Source organism: Zingiber officinale, chromosome 3A (genome assembly GCF_018446385.1).
Source record: "Zingiber officinale cultivar Zhangliang chromosome 3A, Zo_v1.1, whole genome shotgun sequence".
Taxonomy (NCBI): Eukaryota; Viridiplantae; Streptophyta; class Magnoliopsida; order Zingiberales; family Zingiberaceae; genus Zingiber; species Zingiber officinale.
The window spans coordinates 154,785,419-154,804,179 of record NC_055990.1 but is presented as its reverse complement, the minus strand read 5'-3'; the positions used below and the strand labels follow the sequence as shown (position 1 = coordinate 154,804,179).

Sequence of the window (18,761 nt, the reverse complement as noted above, 5' to 3'; positions counted from 1 at the left end):
ATTTTGAAACAAAAATTTATATAAAAAATTAGAATAAAAGGTTTTTAAAATGAAACAAACAGTTGTTTTACAATTAGTATTTTTTTAATCATGTTGATCTACTTTAAGAGTTAAAATATTTGAGTGGCTTAATTATTGAAATATAAATAAATTAGAGGAAGAGGACATCTAAAGACAACCAGGATCAAACCCATAATTAAATAACTTATTCGATTTAAATAATAATTTCTGAAATTAGCAAAAATACTTAAACCTAGTTTCCATTATAGTGGTTTAAATATTAATTAAACCCATAATTTAATTGCAAAAAATGAATAAGATCACTGTCTCTTGCGACTACTGAGGCCAGTCGTCTTCCCAACTGTCTTTGCAATGCCGCTCTCTTGATTCACAGGCATCAGCCAGAGGTGAGATCTGCGAACTGCGAGCGCACCAGAAGACCGAGGGATGGAGGTTTCTTGTGCTAGGTCGTTGGCGGCTGCTGTGGCAGCGTCCCATTGGGACGAGCAACAAGGTAGGCGACGAGGAGATCTATTCGAATGGATACGAAAAATGATATGTCTTTCTTTAGCTCCTTTAGATTCCTAGTTTTTGTCATCAGGTTTCTGTTTTTTCTACCTCATATTCTCTCTGTCCCCCGATCTCGACTCTTGGAGTTGTTCGCTCTCTGTCTGGAGCTGAATGCAGATTTTTTTCGGCTGGATTTCCTTTATTGTTTCCTTAATTCACAGTTCCTGATTCAATTTCTCGGTGCCCGAGATTCTCGGTTTGGATCGGTCATTTTTTTATTCATCTTTGAATTTTCATAAGGATTTTTGAGATCTGAGCTTCGATTTGGGGCTTTATAAGGTCCTGATTCAAGAGTATCTTGTTTGACCCAAAGAAAGTATTCCCCTATGCTTTGTTGTTATGTTTCGCAAATTTCAAAAAGTTGCAGCCTTTCTGCAGTGATTCCTTAAGGAGAACGTTTCTCCCTTGCAGTATGATTTTTTAAAATAAGATTCCGATGAAAGTCATGTCGCTTTTGCTTACCTATCCTATCTACTCTTTCATGTTCCGGTACCCTTTGATCCTTTGTCATTCACTTTCTTGCTTGCTTTAACACTCGGTCCTCGAATTCTTCAGTTTCGATTCATGTGATTAGTCTGTCTTTTTTTATGATGGAACTTCAAAGTAGCATCTTTATCTTGTCTTCTGTCAGCATTTTTGTTAACGTTTATTTGTCTTACGAATAAACTCAGAAGTTTGTCTGTAATGATTTTGTACAATTTGAACTACGTTTTTACTGGCTCTTAAATCGGCGAAGATCCCCCCTGTAGTGAGCTAAGAATGAAAACCCAAGTCACAAGACGTGTGCATCTTTTGCCCTTTAATCTACCACTCCTTAACCTGCTGATTTGTTTCTTGTAGCCTGAAGGAGCTAGTTCTCACGGGAAGATCTTGTCATTGTAAACAATGGTAAGTGGTGTGCAAGTGCTGAACCTGAGAAATAGTTGAGGTAATTTTGCTGATTTATGCCTCTTCTTTTAGTCTAATCTTCCAGGTATAAGATGAGCGAGTTTAACGCTAAGACAGAATTTTGAAAGGCCGTTGCCTGGATGTATAGGAAGGATGATCAACATACTTGACTTGAGTGACAGAATGACCGGGACCAAGATGTTAAGTGAAAAAGCACACAGATATGGTATTTATTTAGACTCTTCAAACACATCTGAATGGACAATGGTTATAACTACTATGTTATTTTAATTTAGAGATTTGACTTGAATGTGACACTTGTTATGGATCCATTTTGAAGCTATAATTTCAAAGTATAATTTGCTGATAGCAAACACATAGTTGATCTTTTCTATGATATGTATTTTTTCAACACATTTTTTTGGTGCAAATGCATTGTACTTTTGAATGATAAGATTTTGTCTTTCACTCTTCATTTTAGTTAAGATGCTTTGCTCTTAAAAATGTTTATGTTGTTTCATGGCCATACAGTTTTCTTTGAAATTTTTTTACCAAACAGAAATGTCAGTTGGTTCAATTCTTGCTGTCTCTATATTCATTTTATGTAGACTATTGCAGTTAAGTTAATGCTGAAACCTTGTTATGAAAGCACTATTCTTCTTTTGTTTGATTCCATCTGGTTGTTGAACAGGTTCTATAGTTAGTCAAAACAAACCTTATGTCAAAAAGGCTGTCATTCCATGTCAAACTAACATAATTGACAAACAGGTAAGAACATAGTAATTTATGGTTGATAATGAAGCATACACTTTGGTTGATCTTGCTAATTGGGATCCATAGTGGATTCAGATAACTAATGATCCAAAACAGAATTTTTCAAGCAAGATGTCTGGAACACCAGTGAAGATTCTGATAGCTCAAGAGATGTCAACAGACATAAAGTCTAAGCAGAAACCACTCGGTGTTGTTGCTCGATTGATGGGTCTTGATGATGAGTTAAAACCTCAGCCGTGCCCAGAAGATAGCCAAAATAAGTCCCAAGAAGGCCTTAATCAAGCTTATTTTGCAGCACATACAGATTGTCATCAACAAGATATATTAATTAACAAGGCAGTTCCTTCTCAGACTCATCAATCTGATCGTCAAAAGGAACAAGGAGGTGCAAATGAAGTTTGGCAGAAATCAACTCAAAAGAGGGGAAGCTGTGAAGGTAATCAGAACGAGATAAAAATGATGCTTGCCCGTCAAAAGTTCATGGAGGCAAAGAGTTTAGCTATTGACGGGAAGTTTCTTCACTCTAAAGAATTTCAAGATGCGCTGGATGTTCTCAGTTCAAACAGAGATTTATTTCTCAAATTTCTTGATGAACCAAACTCCCTGTTCACAAAGCAACTAAACAATCTTCCTTTTGCTGCATCACCTCAGACAAAGCCCACTACAGTATTGAAACCATCGAAAGACGTTGAAGCACAGTCTACAAAAATGGCCAAGAAACAGGAATATCCAGAAAATAATGAGAGTGGATGTGGAACAAAAACTCACCAATGTGACTTGAGTTTTAATACTTCAATGGCCAAAAGCGTCTCCCACCCAACCAGGATAGTGGTCCTGAAGCCAAGCACCGGAAAAACCACCAGAGTACCTACTCCAACCATATCACCTGAGTATCAAGTAAGGCAATACCATTTTGGTGACCAAGCAGAGATTGAAGCCTTCAGAACAGCATACACAGTCAACAGAAGTACTCGGCAAATGCAAAAGACTTTTAGTGGGCATAAGAGGGATGAATCTTTGTTGTCTTCTGTGGTCTCTAACAGATTTGGTCGGGAAGGAAGTTCATTTGATCTGTCAGAAATTTATTACATGGAAAATGATGATGGATTTACTGACTCTGAGATGGATATAGTGACTCAAACATCACGGCAGTCATGGGACAGATCTGGCAGTCCTTGCTCGCTCTCTTCATTCAGTAAGGTTTCAAAATCGCCTGAGTCATCAGTAACTAGAGAAGCTAAGAGACGACTTTCAGAAAGGTGGGCTTTAATGGCGTCAAATGGAATGAAAGAAGCACAATTGTCATTGCCTAGGAATACAACAACGTTAGGTGAAATGCTTGCTATTTCTGAGGTAAAGAGAGAAGAGTGTGTGCATAAGTCTACTGTCTCAAGCAGCAAATCATGTGTTGGAGAAGATGAAATGAGGCAGCCTGCATTCTGCTTCTCAGTAGGTAGGACAATAAATTCAAGAGAGCTTTCTCCTGGGAATCTATCAAGGTCAAAGAGTGTCCCAGTCTCATCTTCAGCTTATGATGATGTTGAAAAGAAAATTGAAGATCCACACTCTCATATCAGCAAATCCACAGTGTTAGAGGTGTCCAGGGCCAATCATGGGAATTTATCTTTCGGCGGAAAAGTATCTAGTTTTTTCTTTTCGAGGAGCAAGAAAGCTAATAGAGAAAGACCTGTTTCGTCTCTCTTGGTGGGGACTTATGATGCTGACCTTGAAGTAGTGAGAACTTATCTTATGCCGAAATCAACTGAGAGTTGTTTGACCTTTGACAATAAAGTAAATGATGAGGAAGAATCCATAGTTGCGGCTTCTCCAGTAGCTGCCACAAATGTGTCTGCAAAGGTCAATTCACTGTTGAATTTTCTCTCTTTATCTCATTCTGGTTGATATTTTCTGTCTACATATCTACACACATGATTGGTTGATTTGTCCGCGCATGCTGTTTTTTTGGGCATAAACATTCATTGTTTGAAGGGGAGCCTTGGCACAACGATAAAGTTGTTGCTTTGTGACCCAAAGGTCACGCGTTCGAATCCTGGAAATAGCCTCTTGCAAAAAGCAGGATAAGGCTGTGTACAATAGATCCTTCCCCGGGACCCTGCGTGGCGGGAGCTTCGTGCACCGGACTGTCTTTTGTTTTTTTTTAAACATTCATTGTCTGGTTGGCTGATATACATATTGTCTATTGATGTTTTCTTTTTGGTTTACCTCAAGTAATAGATTTTTTTATGCTCACTCAGGCAATGCTGATGCTTGCACAAGGAAAGACTGCTGACAAATCTAATGAAAAGCAAGAGAGATTCATTCCTAAACAAAATTTCATTAACAACCTGGATCAGCCTAGCCCTAATTCAATTTTAGATGCACCATTTGAAGATGATGTAGAAAAATTGAGCCAGTTATCTGAAGATAATGCTGGAAAAATAGGTATGAATTACCTTGCATCCACATGAAGCTTAACTTTCTACTTTCTGAAGCATTCCCCTATCTCTTTCTTTCAGCACTCTCTAGGTCTTCACATATAGAATCAATTGCACGTTCTTTATCATGGGAGGATACACATTTGGAAATGTTATACCACAAGCCTTCGAGTCTCCATACTTTGCCTATGACAGAAGATGACCAAGAATGCTTTGCAGTTGTTTGGAAATTGCTATCATATGCTGGATTTGAAGAATGGGATACGATATTTAATGGATGGCACTCTCTTGATAGTCCATTGGATCCAATATTACTAGACAACTTCATCAATTGGCGAGAAGAGGAATCTATGGAAAAGCGGTCTAACCTGAGGCTCATATTTGATTGTGTTAATTCAGCACTATTAGAACTCAGTTGCAACACCTTAATGAGCATCTGGCCACACAACAGGACATGCCGTCAGGCACAGTTAAATGCTCATACATGCTCCTTGGCAGATGTCGTGTGGGACATAATAAGGGACTGGTTTTATAGCAACCAAACAAATCTGTTTGCCGAGACTAATGGTATCCTGGTGGTGGATACAACATTGAGGAAAGAGGTGGGAAGATTCAGTTGGGCTAAAACAACTATGGTAGAGATAGAGGAGCTCACTAAAGAAATAAGTGGGGAGGTGCTCGAGGATTTGCTTAGCGAAGCATTGAATATATGTTTGAGCTGATGCCTTGCCTTCCTCTTAGCTTCTGTTGGTGGACGATATGGTTGCTATCATCTGAGAAAGAATGTTACAGTGCTTTGTTTTATATGTTTGCATGAATCATGTTATTCTCTGATAGTTGAGGATTACTTGATTTCTTGCATCCCTTTAAGCTTCTTTTCTGTTCATGTTTCTTCTTCTCTGCATGAGTGTTGAAAGGACAGAATAATCATTATCTACCTGAACCCAAAATAGACAAAGGCCATCCTTCAGAGTTCAGAACAGGCAACCATGTGATTTCTCCTACAAGGACAAATGGAATAGCTGAAAGTGTGTGAGATCAAATGATCTCTTTTTCGCTTTTATCATGGCTTTTGTCCTCACCTGACCAACTCCAGTTCAGGTTTAATGAGGATGGTATCTTGAGTTCTTAAACTAGTCAGGCTGACTTAAAACAATGGAGGAGGAAATCCTGAAGCCCATGGACACCATTGCTTATCTACAGCTTGCTTTGCTTATATAAAGAAAATGATAATTGATTGTTGTGCGGCAGTGTCGGTGAGATGCCTGTTCAAAAGCTTGGCATCGATTTGTCTGTGATTTGATTCTTTTGTTTTTTTGTTTGTTTGCATTGCTGCTGTGTTTGGTTGTCAGATTGCTAGTTCTGAAGGTGACGATGTGTTTCCTCAATCACAAAAGCGGGAAAGTTCTTTTCAATGTCTTCATTTATGAGCTGTATTGATCTGGAATGTCTGCAAAGTTTGAATAGGTCAACTTTTAATTGACTGCAATAAGCTATTAATATAATGTAATTAAGAAGATTTCTTTGTGCTGAGAATCGTGGCTTCAAGAACCTGCTCTTATTCTGTGAAAGATACCCATTTCACATTCAATTGATCTGATTAAATATGTTGCCAGTTTGATCCCCATTTCAAAGTAATCTCCTTGTGAAACTAGTATTGAATCGTGTATTCGTGATCTGATTGTTATGGTCTTGTTGTTTGCAGGATATGAATAATCTTGTCACTTCGACGTCACACATGAATTGTCTCATGTTCAGTATGGTGTGAAGACTAAATTCGTTATCAAGGAGTGAAAAAAAAATTTGTCGCCAATTTAAAGCACTAACTTTGCATTAAGGAGTAATTATTTGCTGTCCATTTAAAACGTAGAATCATCTTCATTCAGCAAATCAATCTGTTGTCAGTAAACATGTATAATCAACTTAATTTTGCTATGGTACAACGTTCAATAGATTAATTAAGCATTTATGGTTCCGATATACTATATATTTTTCTCCGGAATGAAAATTTTGAGAATTGATTACTAGACAAGAAGTAACTTACGCTTCGACATGTCATTCACCTTTAAAATTAATTGGGTCCGCGGGTTAAAATTTGAAAAGGTAAACCCAACATGGCGTGTGCCGACTTGTATATATCGAGTTGAAAATTTTCAGAATATAGTTAAGGTAGTTTAAATTATGACGAATTTATTGAGTTTTTTTAGCGTCGATTTGATTATAGAGTTTTTCCTTTAAAAACTATCTAATTGTTTAGAATAATTTATATAATTTTTGAACAAAAAAAAATTTGAATTATTAAACATAATTATAAGAGAATTTATCATATATTTTGATTATACTCCTATAAATACCTAACAATCAAGAAATATGTTTATCTTCAAAACATAGATTGACCTGTTTCTTTGTAACATTCACTCTTTGACCTAACTCGAGTGCCGTCTTAGAATCATAGGAGTATAATCAAACTTTGACGTGAAACCAATTTGTTTTCTAAATTTCAACTCTCATATTCAAATCGTTGAACTCACTTTGCCCTCGGAGTTGGACTGGGTTATTGCCGTTATTGACATTTGGCAACTGGATCCCCCTTCTAACGTATGTCTTGGCGTACCTGCGTTGGAGCATGGTAATTGAAAGGAACGATGCGACACGTGTTAAAGTCTGCGGTGCCCTACGAGAGTATAAATTGCGGTAAGCGAGATCACGTCCTGTTATGGCACGCCGGCTCGGGCTGCGACCTGCGAGAGTGCGAGTGCACGACGTGTCACGCGCGCGCCGCTTTGCTGACTACCGTCACGGACATTACTGACATAACGTGGTCTCCGTGTTTTGGCACCGACAGAAACCAACAGGTGTCCTTCTGGGTCTGACTTGTGGCCGTAAGCGACCGGCTATCGACGGCGACGAAAGCGGCCGTAACGTTCCGATGAAAGACTAGCTAGGGCGAGAGGTTCAGCGACGCCAACGCCTCTTGTGAGTCATTGCTCTCTCTGTCTCAATTCTCTTGGAGTCTTCATGAAATGTGTATTTGAAATCACTAATTTTCCTGTCTTTGGTCGTCCAAATTGACCCCGGTCGGGATTGCTCTCTTCCGGAGGGAATTTGAGAGTGTTTTGGCAGTGGCATTTAATAGTGTTTTTTTGTTGGTTTTAGCAGAGAGCCAGATCTAGGTTTTGGTATCCCTCTTGTTTTTGTTTGTTCACATAGTGAGATCGTTGATGATCAATGCAAAAGTTCTGATTTTTAGTGATGCTTGGTAGTTGACATCAATTGAGTTGGTATTGAGTATGGCTTTCATGAGACTTCGACCGCCTGCGCCGAAACATCAGGAGGAGACGGAGAAGAAGGCTAATGGGAAGTCTCCGCCAACACGCCTCTGTTTCTTGGCCACGCTGTGTCTGTCATGTTCTGGATCATGATCTTCTACTTCCACTTTGTCGTTCTGAACAACAATCTTGTCACGAAGGCTGATCAATCTGTTGATTTCTCGCCCGTTTCGTCCAAACCCCAGCGGCTCTCAGACGCTTATGAAATGTTTGAACTGGACAAGACAAATAATCGACCAAAGTCAAAGCGACCATCAAATATGACTGAAGCACCCAAGACATCGCCCTTCACTCGTGCCCTCCAGACGATAGAAAACAAGAGCAATCCTTGCGGAGGAAGGTATATCTATTTCGATTATCTCTCTTTTGTAGAGTTTAAGAGAAGAAAAAAACTAATTATATTATTGAATCTAAAATTGCTATTTAGAAATACAAAGTATAAGATCTTATATAGTTAAGTTAAGAAATCTTAAACTCTATAAAAAAGGAAAAAGTCCAAATTGTCCTAAAAGCTATAAACAAATAAATATATAATCTAACATTCCCTCAAACTCACAATGCTACTGCTAGAAGTATTGAGAGTTTGTCAGATAAGAAACGAAAACGTGAAGCGAAATGTGTCTTGGTAAACATATTAACAATCTGTAGCTTTGAAGGAACAAAAGACAATGTGATGCTACCAATCTGAAGATAGTGATGAGTAATGTGACAATCAATTTCAATATGTTTCGTCCGCTCATGAAAAATTGAATTGTGTGTAATTTGAATAACACTCTGATTATTATAATATAACGGAGTAGGTTGATGAAGAGAGACACTCATATCCGCAAGCAACTAACACAACCAAACTATCTCACAAGTAGTTGAGGCCATGAGACGATACTCAGCTTCTGTGGAAGATCTAGAAATAATATCTTGATTTTTACTCTTCCAAGAAAATGAGGGAATCACTGAGAAAAATGCAGAAGCCAATGATAGATTTGCGATCTGTAGGGTCACCAGCCTAATCCACATCAGAGTATACACACAGCTCAAGAGATGAAGTAGAAGGAAATAAAAGACTTTGAAATTGAGTGCCCCGAAGATACCTGAGAATACGAAGAACAACAACCCAATGAACTGTAGTTGGTGCAGCGATAAATTGACTAACCACATGAACAACATACGCAATATCTGGACGAGTCACGGTGAGATAAACCAAGCTTCCAACAATAGTTCTGTACAAACTAGGATCCGGCAAAGGTGACCCATCAGATGGAGAATATCGAGTATTAGTTTCAATAGGAGTATCAACAACTTTAAGACAAGCACGCTCAAACATATCAGATATATACTTTAACTGAGATAAAAGATAACCTTTTGGAGAATAAGCAACCTCAATACCCAGAAAGTAGCAATGTTTCCTCATAATCCATGTCATACTCCTGAGAATAACCTTTAGCAACAACATGAGCTTTGTATCGTTCGATAGATCTATCAAATTTAGTTTTAATCTTATATACCCAACGAGAACCAATAGTATGTTTTCCTGGTGGCAATGGAACCAAATCCCATGTATGACTCTGATACAAAGCAATTAGTTCCTCAGCCATAGCACTCTGCCAAAGTGAGTTACAAACAACTTTTCTATATGATACGGGCTCAGAAAGACAATAAATAGATGCAACAAATGAAGCAAAAGAATGAGAATAACAGGAGTAAGCAAAATCTAGTAATTTAGTAGACTTACAAACACGAGTGGATTGACGACGGTGGAGAGAAGGATCATCAGCAACCTCAGAAGATGATTGGGTAGTGGCAGAAGGAGGAGCATGTGGAGCGGATATCTCGGGAACCAAAGTACCAGATTCGGTTGAACTACCAGTAGAAACTGTGGGTGAAGCTTCCTCAATGTCGGTATTGAAAGGATCAATGCAAAGTAGATCTGACTTTATCATATTATGCAAACTAATAGGAATAGAAAAGAATGGAATTTGTTCAAGAAACACAACATGACGAGAGACATACAATTTCTGACTAACGGAATTAAAGCAACGATATCTTTTTTGACTAACACCATAACCCAGAAAGATACAAAGAATAGACCGAGAGGTTAATTTATTACACTCGACATGTGGACGAAGGACGAAGCAAGTACAATCAAAAACACTTAAAGAGGAGTAGAGAGGAGTATGCCCATACAATTTTTCAAAAGATGACAAGCCTGTATTGTGTGAGATTGGAATTCTATTAATCACGTGAGCAGCGGTAATGATTGCTTCCCCCTAAAAGGTACTAGGAACACTGGCAAATAATAAAAATGAACGGATTATTTCAACAAGATCCCTATGTTTTCGTTCAGCCATACTATTCTGTTCAGGAGTATTTGTACACGAGGTTTGATGAATAGTACCATTAGAAGCAAATAACTGTGAAAATGATTCGAAGTGTATTCGCTCTCCAAATCACAACAAAAACACTTTATGACACTAGAATGTTGAGTTGTCATAAGAGCTCTGAAGTTGTTGAAAATGGTAAGATAATCAGACTTATATTTCATAAGATAAATCCAAAAGTAACGAGTGCAATCATCAATAAATGAAACATAATTCCTTGAATCCCCTTTTGTAGGAATAGGAGAGGGTCCCTACACATTAGAATGGATAAGATTAAATTGACCAGAAGAAAAAGATAGACTTTTAGAAAATGGTAAGGCAGAAAATTTGGCCAGTTTACAACCATTACAATCAGAAATATCAAAACTTTTTAAAGGTCCTAATACTCCTGTAGAAATTAAAAAATGTAAACGAGGTGCTGAAACATGATCTAAACGATAGTGTCATAAATAAAATTAAGAAGATGAACGACTCAAATGAAAAGATGATAAATCCATATTTGAAGCTATAACTTCTGGTACTTTAAGTTGATCTAAAACATAGAGTCCCCCTTGCTTATGATCGGTCCCAATCAACCTCTGAGATTGTGGATCCTGAACATAATAATTGGATAAAGAAAAGAGACTAGGTATCTAGACTCACATAATTAATTAACAGAAACAAGATTCAAAGTAAGACTCGGAATATAATAAACATTAGTAAGAGATAAAAAAGATGTAACAATTCAACCAATACCTACTAATGATATAGGAGTACCATCGGCAGTAACAATAAATATAGATGAACTAGGAGAAAAAGAAACAAAAGATGACAAATTGGATAACATATGATGGGAGGACTAGAGTCCAAAATCCATAAGGATGAAGATATATCTGAAATACCAGATGATGACAAACTTATATTAGAGGAAGCTGACATGACAGAGGGTTGTGAAGCAAGGAACTGTTGAAACTACTCAAACATATATTGATCCTGTCCGAGAGTGAGTATACGGACGCTGGGTAGACGACGCTCACGTTGACTGGATGTCGACCGAAGATGACGTGAACCTCCGACGAGCTGAGCCTGCAACCACAAGTCGTTAGTGCTAAGCCAGGGAGGGGTTCCCCGGCGATGGCCCTCCGACGCTCAAGTCAATCACCGACAGTAGAAGAATGAACTAGAGAAGAAAGGAGCAGCGTAACTGTAACTACAGTGATCAAAGCATACCTCCGATGAAGCTTTGGGGCTTCTTATATAGAGCTCCCAATAGGCATGCACACGCTTCTCGAGGCGTGCACGCTTCCCAAAACATACTTGGAAAGGTCGTGTCAGAAAAGTGTGTCTGACGCCATACCTGAACAGACCGAGCATATCCCTGTCGTGACAGTGGAAGCTTCCACCGTACGTTCCTCTGTCTGGCCATACCGTTGATCGTGCCGACTGTTGATGACACTGGTCCCTAGGAAGATATTGTCAACTGCTTCATTTGTCTGCTATTGGACCGAGCGGGGGAGCCGCTCGGCCAGTCTGCCGCCCGGGTGGTGCAACGGTCGGGTCGAACGTCCGCTCGACCAATGAGCTGCTGCCGGCTACACCCCGTCGGGCGAAGGAGTCCTGCCTGTCGGGTCAAGGCTGCATCCACTGTTTGCCCGAGCGGGATGACCGCTCGACCTTCGTGCCTCCCTGGTTGAGCTTCATGAGCGTTGGAAGCTCGGTGTCTGACCGAGCTGTCGAAGTGTCGAACCGGTTACTCTTCCTCCTGACCATGGAGGTAATTCGCCTGATTGAACGCCCGCCTAACGTTGACCACCTTGACCTTCTGCCGACCGGGCTCTATCTTACCGCCGGATCACGTGTCTCCCCCTCAAGTCTAGTCGAAGGAAGCTGCAAGGCCGACTGACTGGACAAGTAGTCTGGTGACTAATTGGCCGATCAACCAATGGGTTGGTTGGATTCCGATCGGCCTGTGTGGGACTGATCTTTCTCTGCTGATCGACGCTTTTAGCGTTTGTACTTGGATTTTTTCCCCATCGCCCTTGGAGGGCACGGGCCAGGCGTTCAATGCTGACGCTGCTCAAATCTCTTCGGAATACGCGTAAATCACCTCCATTAAAGCCGAGCACACGCCCACACCCATTAAATGTTGCCCTGTGGGAGGACGCCACGTGCCACCGGCGCAGGCACCTCACATCACCGGCGCAGGCACCTCACGTCCGAGGTGACAGCTGCTGATGTGACGTTTAGTTATTCAAATTCAACGGTCGGATGTGCGCTCCGAGTCCTATGCCCTAGATCGGACGGCTATGGTCGGCCACGCCCATCTTTATAAAGCCTTAGCGTCGCCATTTCTTCCTCTGCGTTCTCTTTCTGCTCTTCGACAGTTTGCTTTGACGATTTTGCTTGCTTCCTGCTTTCCGGCGACTCTCGGCTTTCTCCTTCAGCGACCTTTCTCTTTGTAAGCCTTTCGACCTGTCCCAATCTATCCGTTTATGCGTAGTTTCCATAACTTTCCTGTTTCCCGTGTCCGCCTGGTTTTTCTCGATCATCTTCTCCGTCGAACCTTCTGCCTTTTCATTTCACGGCCATGGCGAGCTCCTTGCAGCCGTCCGACCCCGTTTCCGGTCTCTAGTACGCCACCATGGAGACTCGGTTCAACGCGGTCGATGCCGCGCATCTGATAAATGCTTTTGACCTCCCGCCTGACCATGAAATAGTTTTAGCCTCCCCGTCCGACCGGCCAAACGACCCTCCGAACGGTACAGTTTGCTTCTTCCGAGACCAATTCGTGGTCGGTCTTCGGTTTCCCATTCACCCCTTCATAACTGATGTCTGTAACTACTTCCGCGTCCCACTCACCCAGCTCGTCCCTAACTCCTTCCGCTTGCTGTGCGGCGTGGTGGTGTTGTTCCGAGTGCACAACTTCCCACTGACCCCTCAAGTCTTCCACTACTTTTACTATCCCAAACAGTCCGAGCTAGGCACGCACCTTTTCCAATCTCGGATCGGCCTAGTCTTCTTTGACAGAATGCTCACCTCCAACAAGCACTGGAAGGAGTACTTCTTCTACTTGAGACTCCCCGAGCGACCCTACTTCCGGACCAAGTGGCAGGTCGGGCTCCCTACTCAACCAAATTTGAAGAAGTACAAGATCCGACCGGACTACCTCCATGCTGCTAATATGCTGGTCGGCCTAAAATTCGACATTCATAAGTTGCTGCCAGAGGGTGTGATGTATGCGTTCGGGCTAAGTTCGATCTGAACGAAGCTTCCGAGCAGCCTAGGTATGAAATTTCTCAACCTTCTTCCTTCGAGTCTAACTGATTCTGTTCCTCTTTTGCAGCTGACATCATGATGCGTGCCCGAGCAGCCGGGATAATAAAGGCCAAGCAGGCCGAGATTGAAGTAGCCGCGACCAAGGAGATGGAACGGCTCGGCTTGCCTCCTGTCGACTCACAGGAGGGCACAACTGGGGAAACAACAACTGCGGGCAACGGGACCGCTGAGCGGACGCCCAGCGCGAGAGGGGCGACCGACTTAGGATCGGTCCGAGCAGCGCCACCCGTCATCCCTGCTGAACCCGGTTGACAGAAGGTCAAGGTGGTCAGCAGTAACAATAAATATAGATGAACTAGGAGAAAAAGAAACAAAATATGACAAATTGGATGACATATGATGGGAGGACCAAAGTCCAAAATCCACAAGGATGAAGATATATTTGAAATACCAGATGCTGACAAACCTATATGAGAGGAAGCTGACATGGCAGAGGGTTGTGAAGCAAGGAACTGTTGAAACTACTCAAACATATATGAATCAGATTTCCATGAAGCATTTGCACGACCAGGCATAATGACAGAACGAATAATTCTCAGAATAACTAAACTGTAAGGATATACATTTGTATGATCCGCAAAAACTGATGTCAGGACGACCCGTGGTCACACAAAGAATCTGAGGCAGAAAAGGATGTCAAATGTAGAAATTAGTAGCACAGGACGTCAGTGTCAAAATCAGTAGAAAAAGACGTCAATGCCGAAATCGGCAACATAGGGCTTCGGCATTGAAATTGGTAGAAAAGAGTGTCGGCATTGAAATTGGCATCACAGGATGTCGGTGCCGAAATCGACAAAAAATAACGTTGGCGTCGAAATCAGCAGAAAATAATGTCGACGTCGAAATCGGTAGGACAGGATGTCGGCGCCAAAATCGACAGAAAATAGATGTCGACATCGAAATCAACAACAGGATAGAAAATAGATATCGGCATCGAAATCAATAGCAGCAGTAGGAGACGGCAGTGACAACAAGAAGTAATAACAGGAGGCGGTAGAAAAAATTAGATTAGAGAAGGAGAACCACTGATATCATGTAGAAATTAAGAGAAAAAAAACTAACCATATTATTGAATATAAAATTGATACTTAGAAATATAAAGTATAAGATCTTATATAGTTTAGTTAAGAAATCATAAACTCTATAAAACAAGGAAAAAATCTAAATTACCCTAAAAACTACAAACAAATAAATATATAATTTAACACCCTCACGTTTAAATGCCCTTACGTTTCAATGCCGACATGCTGACAGATTGCCAAAAGTTGATCGTTTAGACCAATATGTGCAAGCTCACAGGCAATGCTGGCATGGGACCTCCACTCGAGAATGCCGAAGGAGTCCTCTCAAACACAAGATGGTATGCTACTAATCAATTTGCAGTGGACGTGATTTTTAACAACCGAATGAAGCAGTATGATTGCTTAACTAAAGATTCATCCATCGCTGCTGCTGTTTTTGTGCCTTTCTATGCCAGTTTTGACATAGCACGCTACCTTTGGGGATACAATATATCACACAGGGACGCTGCATCTCTTGAATTGGTCTATTGGCTCGTTAAGAGGCCTGATTGGAGTGTGATGAGCGGTAAAGACCACTTCTTGGTGCTGGAAGGATCACTTGGGATTTCAGAAGGTTGACTGATACTGAAAAAGATTGGGGAAACAAACTTTTGTTCCTGCCAGCTGCTAGAAACATGTCGATGCTGGTTGTGGAAGCCAGCCCATGGAATGCCAATGATTATGGGATAGCGTATCCTACTTAATTTCCATCCAGCCAAAGACGAAGATGTTTTTGTTTGGCAGAACAGGATGAGGAAGTTGGAGCGGAAGTATCTATTTTCATTTGCAGGTGCGCCGTGCCCTGATAATCCAAAGTCAATCAGAGGGCAGGTCATCGACCAGTGCAGAAGCTCCATGGTCTGTAAGTTGTTGGAGTGTGATTTTGGAGAGAGCAAGTGCCAGTCCCCAAGCAGCATAATGCGGATGTTCCATAGTTCTTTGTTTTGCCTACTACCTCAAGGGGATTCCTACACAAGGAGATCAGCTTTTGTTGGCCGGTTGCATTCATTTTTTTTTTTCCATCCTGGATCTGCTTATATACAGTATGTTTTGTTAGGGGATGGCCAGAGAACGGTTGGGGCACATGAATGGGATCCTTTCTTTTCAAAACCTAAGGATGCTAATGGTGATTCTGGTTCTTCATCTACTGAAGCAGCCCAGAACTCTTGGAGGAATGAACAAATGAGTGAGACTTGAGTTTGCTGCTTGCTATATCAATGCTAACCTAAAACTTGAAAGGAGCAAATATGCTAAGACATGGTAAGCAATTTTTCCCTCTGAGAATCCTTCTAACAATATACTTGGCTAGTCTTCCATACTAATTGCTTACTTTTTGCTGGTTTCTTAAACCCTATAAGGTTTTTAGTCAACGAGGAACGTTGACTGTTAATGTCAACCTGTGCACACTATATTTACTACTAAATGGTAGTGTTCATTAGAAGAGTTATGATAATGTTGACATCTGCATGACATGAATGTCGATAATAATTTCAATAGGCGATGGCCTCACAGTGGGCTGTTGTCAAATTTGAGCTGCCTTGAATCAAATTTCTAGTTTCTAAGCTATTTGTGTATTTTTACAGGCAGCAAATGGAGCCGAAATCAATGGCCTTGGAGTGACCAGTGACCACAATCATTAAGTGCCGAAATAAGCAGCGAGAGATTAAGGCATAGTTTGTGGGTCTACATGAACTCCATGTGAGCTGACTGAGAATCTAAGTTGAGGCTCCGGTAGCCCCACCTGGCAGGCAGTGTTTTCTGACGAGCTCATTGCTCTACTCTGTTCGATTCATAGATTAATGAAATCTAGAAAAATAACTACAACAACAACTGACTTTGGATAAATCGATAAGCTAAACCCACATGCCAATCATTGGTTCATAATGTATTTTGAGTTGTTCAACCAAAGTTGTTAATTATGTCATAAGATATATAAACCTAGGCTAGAATTGCCACTTCAACTGGCTCATCCCTTAATCATCACTTGTGTGTATCTTCTTCCTCCTGTGGAATCTGTGATGGGTGATGGTTTGCTGTCAGTTGTCTTGCGAACCAAACTAAGTCATGTAGAGGAGGATCAACCTGATCCATGGCCTTTTTGCTGGTGGGGGTGGTGGTGCTGGCGGCGTCTAAACCAAACACATCTATCTCCTACTCTTCCATACGAAGGGATGATCGATCACTTTACGTGAACGCAATGCTCACTTCATTCATGACTCAACAGATATCATAGAAATGTGATGCGTTGATCGATTAAGTAATCAGTAATGGCAGGAAAAAATAATTAAGAAATTGAATGAGTTAATTCACATAAACAGCAAATTTGTATCCCCAAATTGAGTGAATGAAAAAGAATGAATGTGGTAATTAAGAGGCAGCTTTGCTTCCATTATTTCGTTAATGAAGCGGGTCTTCCCTTCTTCTCAGTAATGGCAGTTCACCGCCAGAGATGAGGCAGGACCGGAGAACATTAGCGGCCGGTTGCCGGCCGATATGAACGCAGATGACGAAGGCGGACTCCGGGGCTCGCCGACGTCGGCCGGAGCAGGGAGATTGAGGTCAAAAGAGACGAAACTGCTCTTCTCCTTCTTGGCGGCGTCGACGTGGGCATCTGCGGCAATCAGCTGCCGGTGGCGCCGCATGTGGCCTCCCAGCGCCTGCCCGGAGCTGAACTCCGACCCGCATATCGCGCACTCGTGCACCTTCGGCTTCGCGGAGAAGGAAGAATTCAGGCCTATCTGCAGCAAATTGTCGTTCCCGGCAGCGACGACCGGCGAATTCCTCTTATTCTCCTCGGCCGTCGCCACGGTCGCTGCCAATTTCGGCTTCTTGTGGCTGGTGCGGTGCCCGCCGAGAGCCTGGAAGGAGGGAAAGCACTTGTTGCAAGTCTTGCACTCGTACACAATTCCGCCGGCGGCCTTTCCCGCGCCGGCGAGCCTCCCGCCGGTGAACTTATCCTCCCTCCGCCCCACCGGCTCGGAAAAAGCTCGGCCTTGAGCGAGAAGGATGAGACAATTGGCCATGTCCTCTTCCTCCTCTGTAACCGTACCGGATACAGTCTCCGCCGAGGAGGCAGAGGAGGAGTCAGCGATCAACGGCAACGGAGGCGAGGGCTGCGTGCGCCGGCGCTTGGTGCGCCGTCGCTTGACGACGGCGTGGACGAACTCAACGTCAGAGACGCTGGCGCTGCTATTGCCTTCTTCTGCCGCTAATTCCATGAGAAGCGATCTGCGGCGGTGTAGAAATTACAGAGAGAGGTAGCTAGAAAGAAAAAGAGAGGAATTAAGTGAGTGAAAAAGAAAAGAAGGTGGTGTGAGCACTAGAGTGGTAAGCATACAAGAAAAACGTTGAGGTCTTGTGGATGGAGAGCAACCCTGCAGTCTCTGTATATATTTATACAGAGTCAAATCAAATAGCGTTGCTAATAAAAGAGAAGGCACTTAACCATCACTTGCCTCTCTCTTACAAACGAGTTTAAGCTCTAAAAATAGAGGAAAATTAGGTGGCCGTAGGACACAAGAGAGGTGTGGAGTGAAGGAAGGTGTGGGACGGAAGAACAATAGCAAAGGACAGAGGGGACGGACTTCTCCACGACTCCCTCCCAACCATATTGCCTAATCCTGGACTTAATTTCTGTCCACTCCTTCACAGTATCCCAATTTTTTTTTTTTTTTTCAATCCATATATATCATGCCTGCCACTTTAAAACTGGACCAGATCAGCAAATCCAGTTTAATTAAAACAAATATAAATAGTTCGATCGAATCGAGTATTCATTTATATATATAGTCCAATTTCTGTTCTTGCTTTCAGAATGATCTTCGACTCTCCGCCTTTGCTTTTACTATACCTGTTCACAGCTTGCAACTTGTTGATTTGCTAGCTAACAGTTTAATTAAAGTTATCTTGAACTAATTAATTAATTAATTGATTGATAATTTGGCGTTCAGTGCGGAATAAATCTGAAGGAAACAACGAAAAATCTTTTGTTAACAACGAACTTTTAGTAAAAAA

The 18,761-nt window shown here is 41.6% G+C and overlaps 2 protein-coding genes and 1 pseudogene across 3 annotated transcripts; 2 read left to right on the top strand and 1 right to left on the bottom strand.

The window, feature by feature from the left end:
• The first annotated feature begins 309 nt into the window (after positions 1 to 309).
• Positions 310 to 6,184, top strand: LOC122052914. Of its 2 annotated transcripts, none has more exons than XM_042614657.1 (7): positions 310 to 514; positions 1,411 to 1,458; positions 1,531 to 1,684; positions 2,150 to 2,226; positions 2,308 to 4,089; positions 4,488 to 4,674; positions 4,749 to 6,184. In XM_042614657.1, the coding sequence occupies exons 3-7, from the start codon at positions 1,612 to 1,614 to the stop codon at positions 5,387 to 5,389; spliced, it is 2,760 nt and encodes a 919-aa protein (XP_042470591.1). In that variant the 5' UTR covers positions 310 to 514; positions 1,411 to 1,458; positions 1,531 to 1,611; the 3' UTR covers positions 5,390 to 6,184. The 2 variants fall into 2 exon arrangements, with proteins under 2 accessions (XP_042470591.1, XP_042470590.1); XM_042614656.1 differs by having other exon boundaries at positions 2,299 to 4,089.
• A 1,305-nt stretch (positions 6,185 to 7,489) lies between these two features.
• On the top strand, positions 7,490 to 16,674 carry LOC122052911 (annotated as a pseudogene).
• A 365-nt stretch (positions 16,675 to 17,039) lies between these two features.
• On the bottom strand, positions 17,040 to 18,388 carry LOC122052912 (zinc finger protein ZAT5-like). Its single transcript, XM_042614655.1, has one exon. The coding sequence runs from the start codon at positions 17,963 to 17,965 to the stop codon at positions 17,171 to 17,173; it is 795 nt and encodes a 264-aa protein (XP_042470589.1). The 5' UTR covers positions 17,966 to 18,388; the 3' UTR covers positions 17,040 to 17,170.
• Between the last annotated feature and the right edge of the window lie 373 nt (positions 18,389 to 18,761).

Coding starts and splice junctions, on each gene's coding strand:
- LOC122052912 (XM_042614655.1), bottom strand. CDS start 17,965: ATGGAATTAGCGGCAGAAGAAGGCAATAGCAGCGCCAGCGTCTCTGAC.
- LOC122052914 (XM_042614656.1), top strand. CDS start 1,612: ATGATCAACATACTTGACTTGAGTGACAGAATGACCGGGACCAAGATG. Junction 1,685..2,149: donor TGAAAAAGCACACAGATATG/GTATTTATTTAG, acceptor GTTGTTGAACAG/GTTCTATAGTTAGTCAAAAC. Junction 4,090..4,487: donor CCACAAATGTGTCTGCAAAG/GTCAATTCACTG, acceptor ATGCTCACTCAG/GCAATGCTGATGCTTGCACA.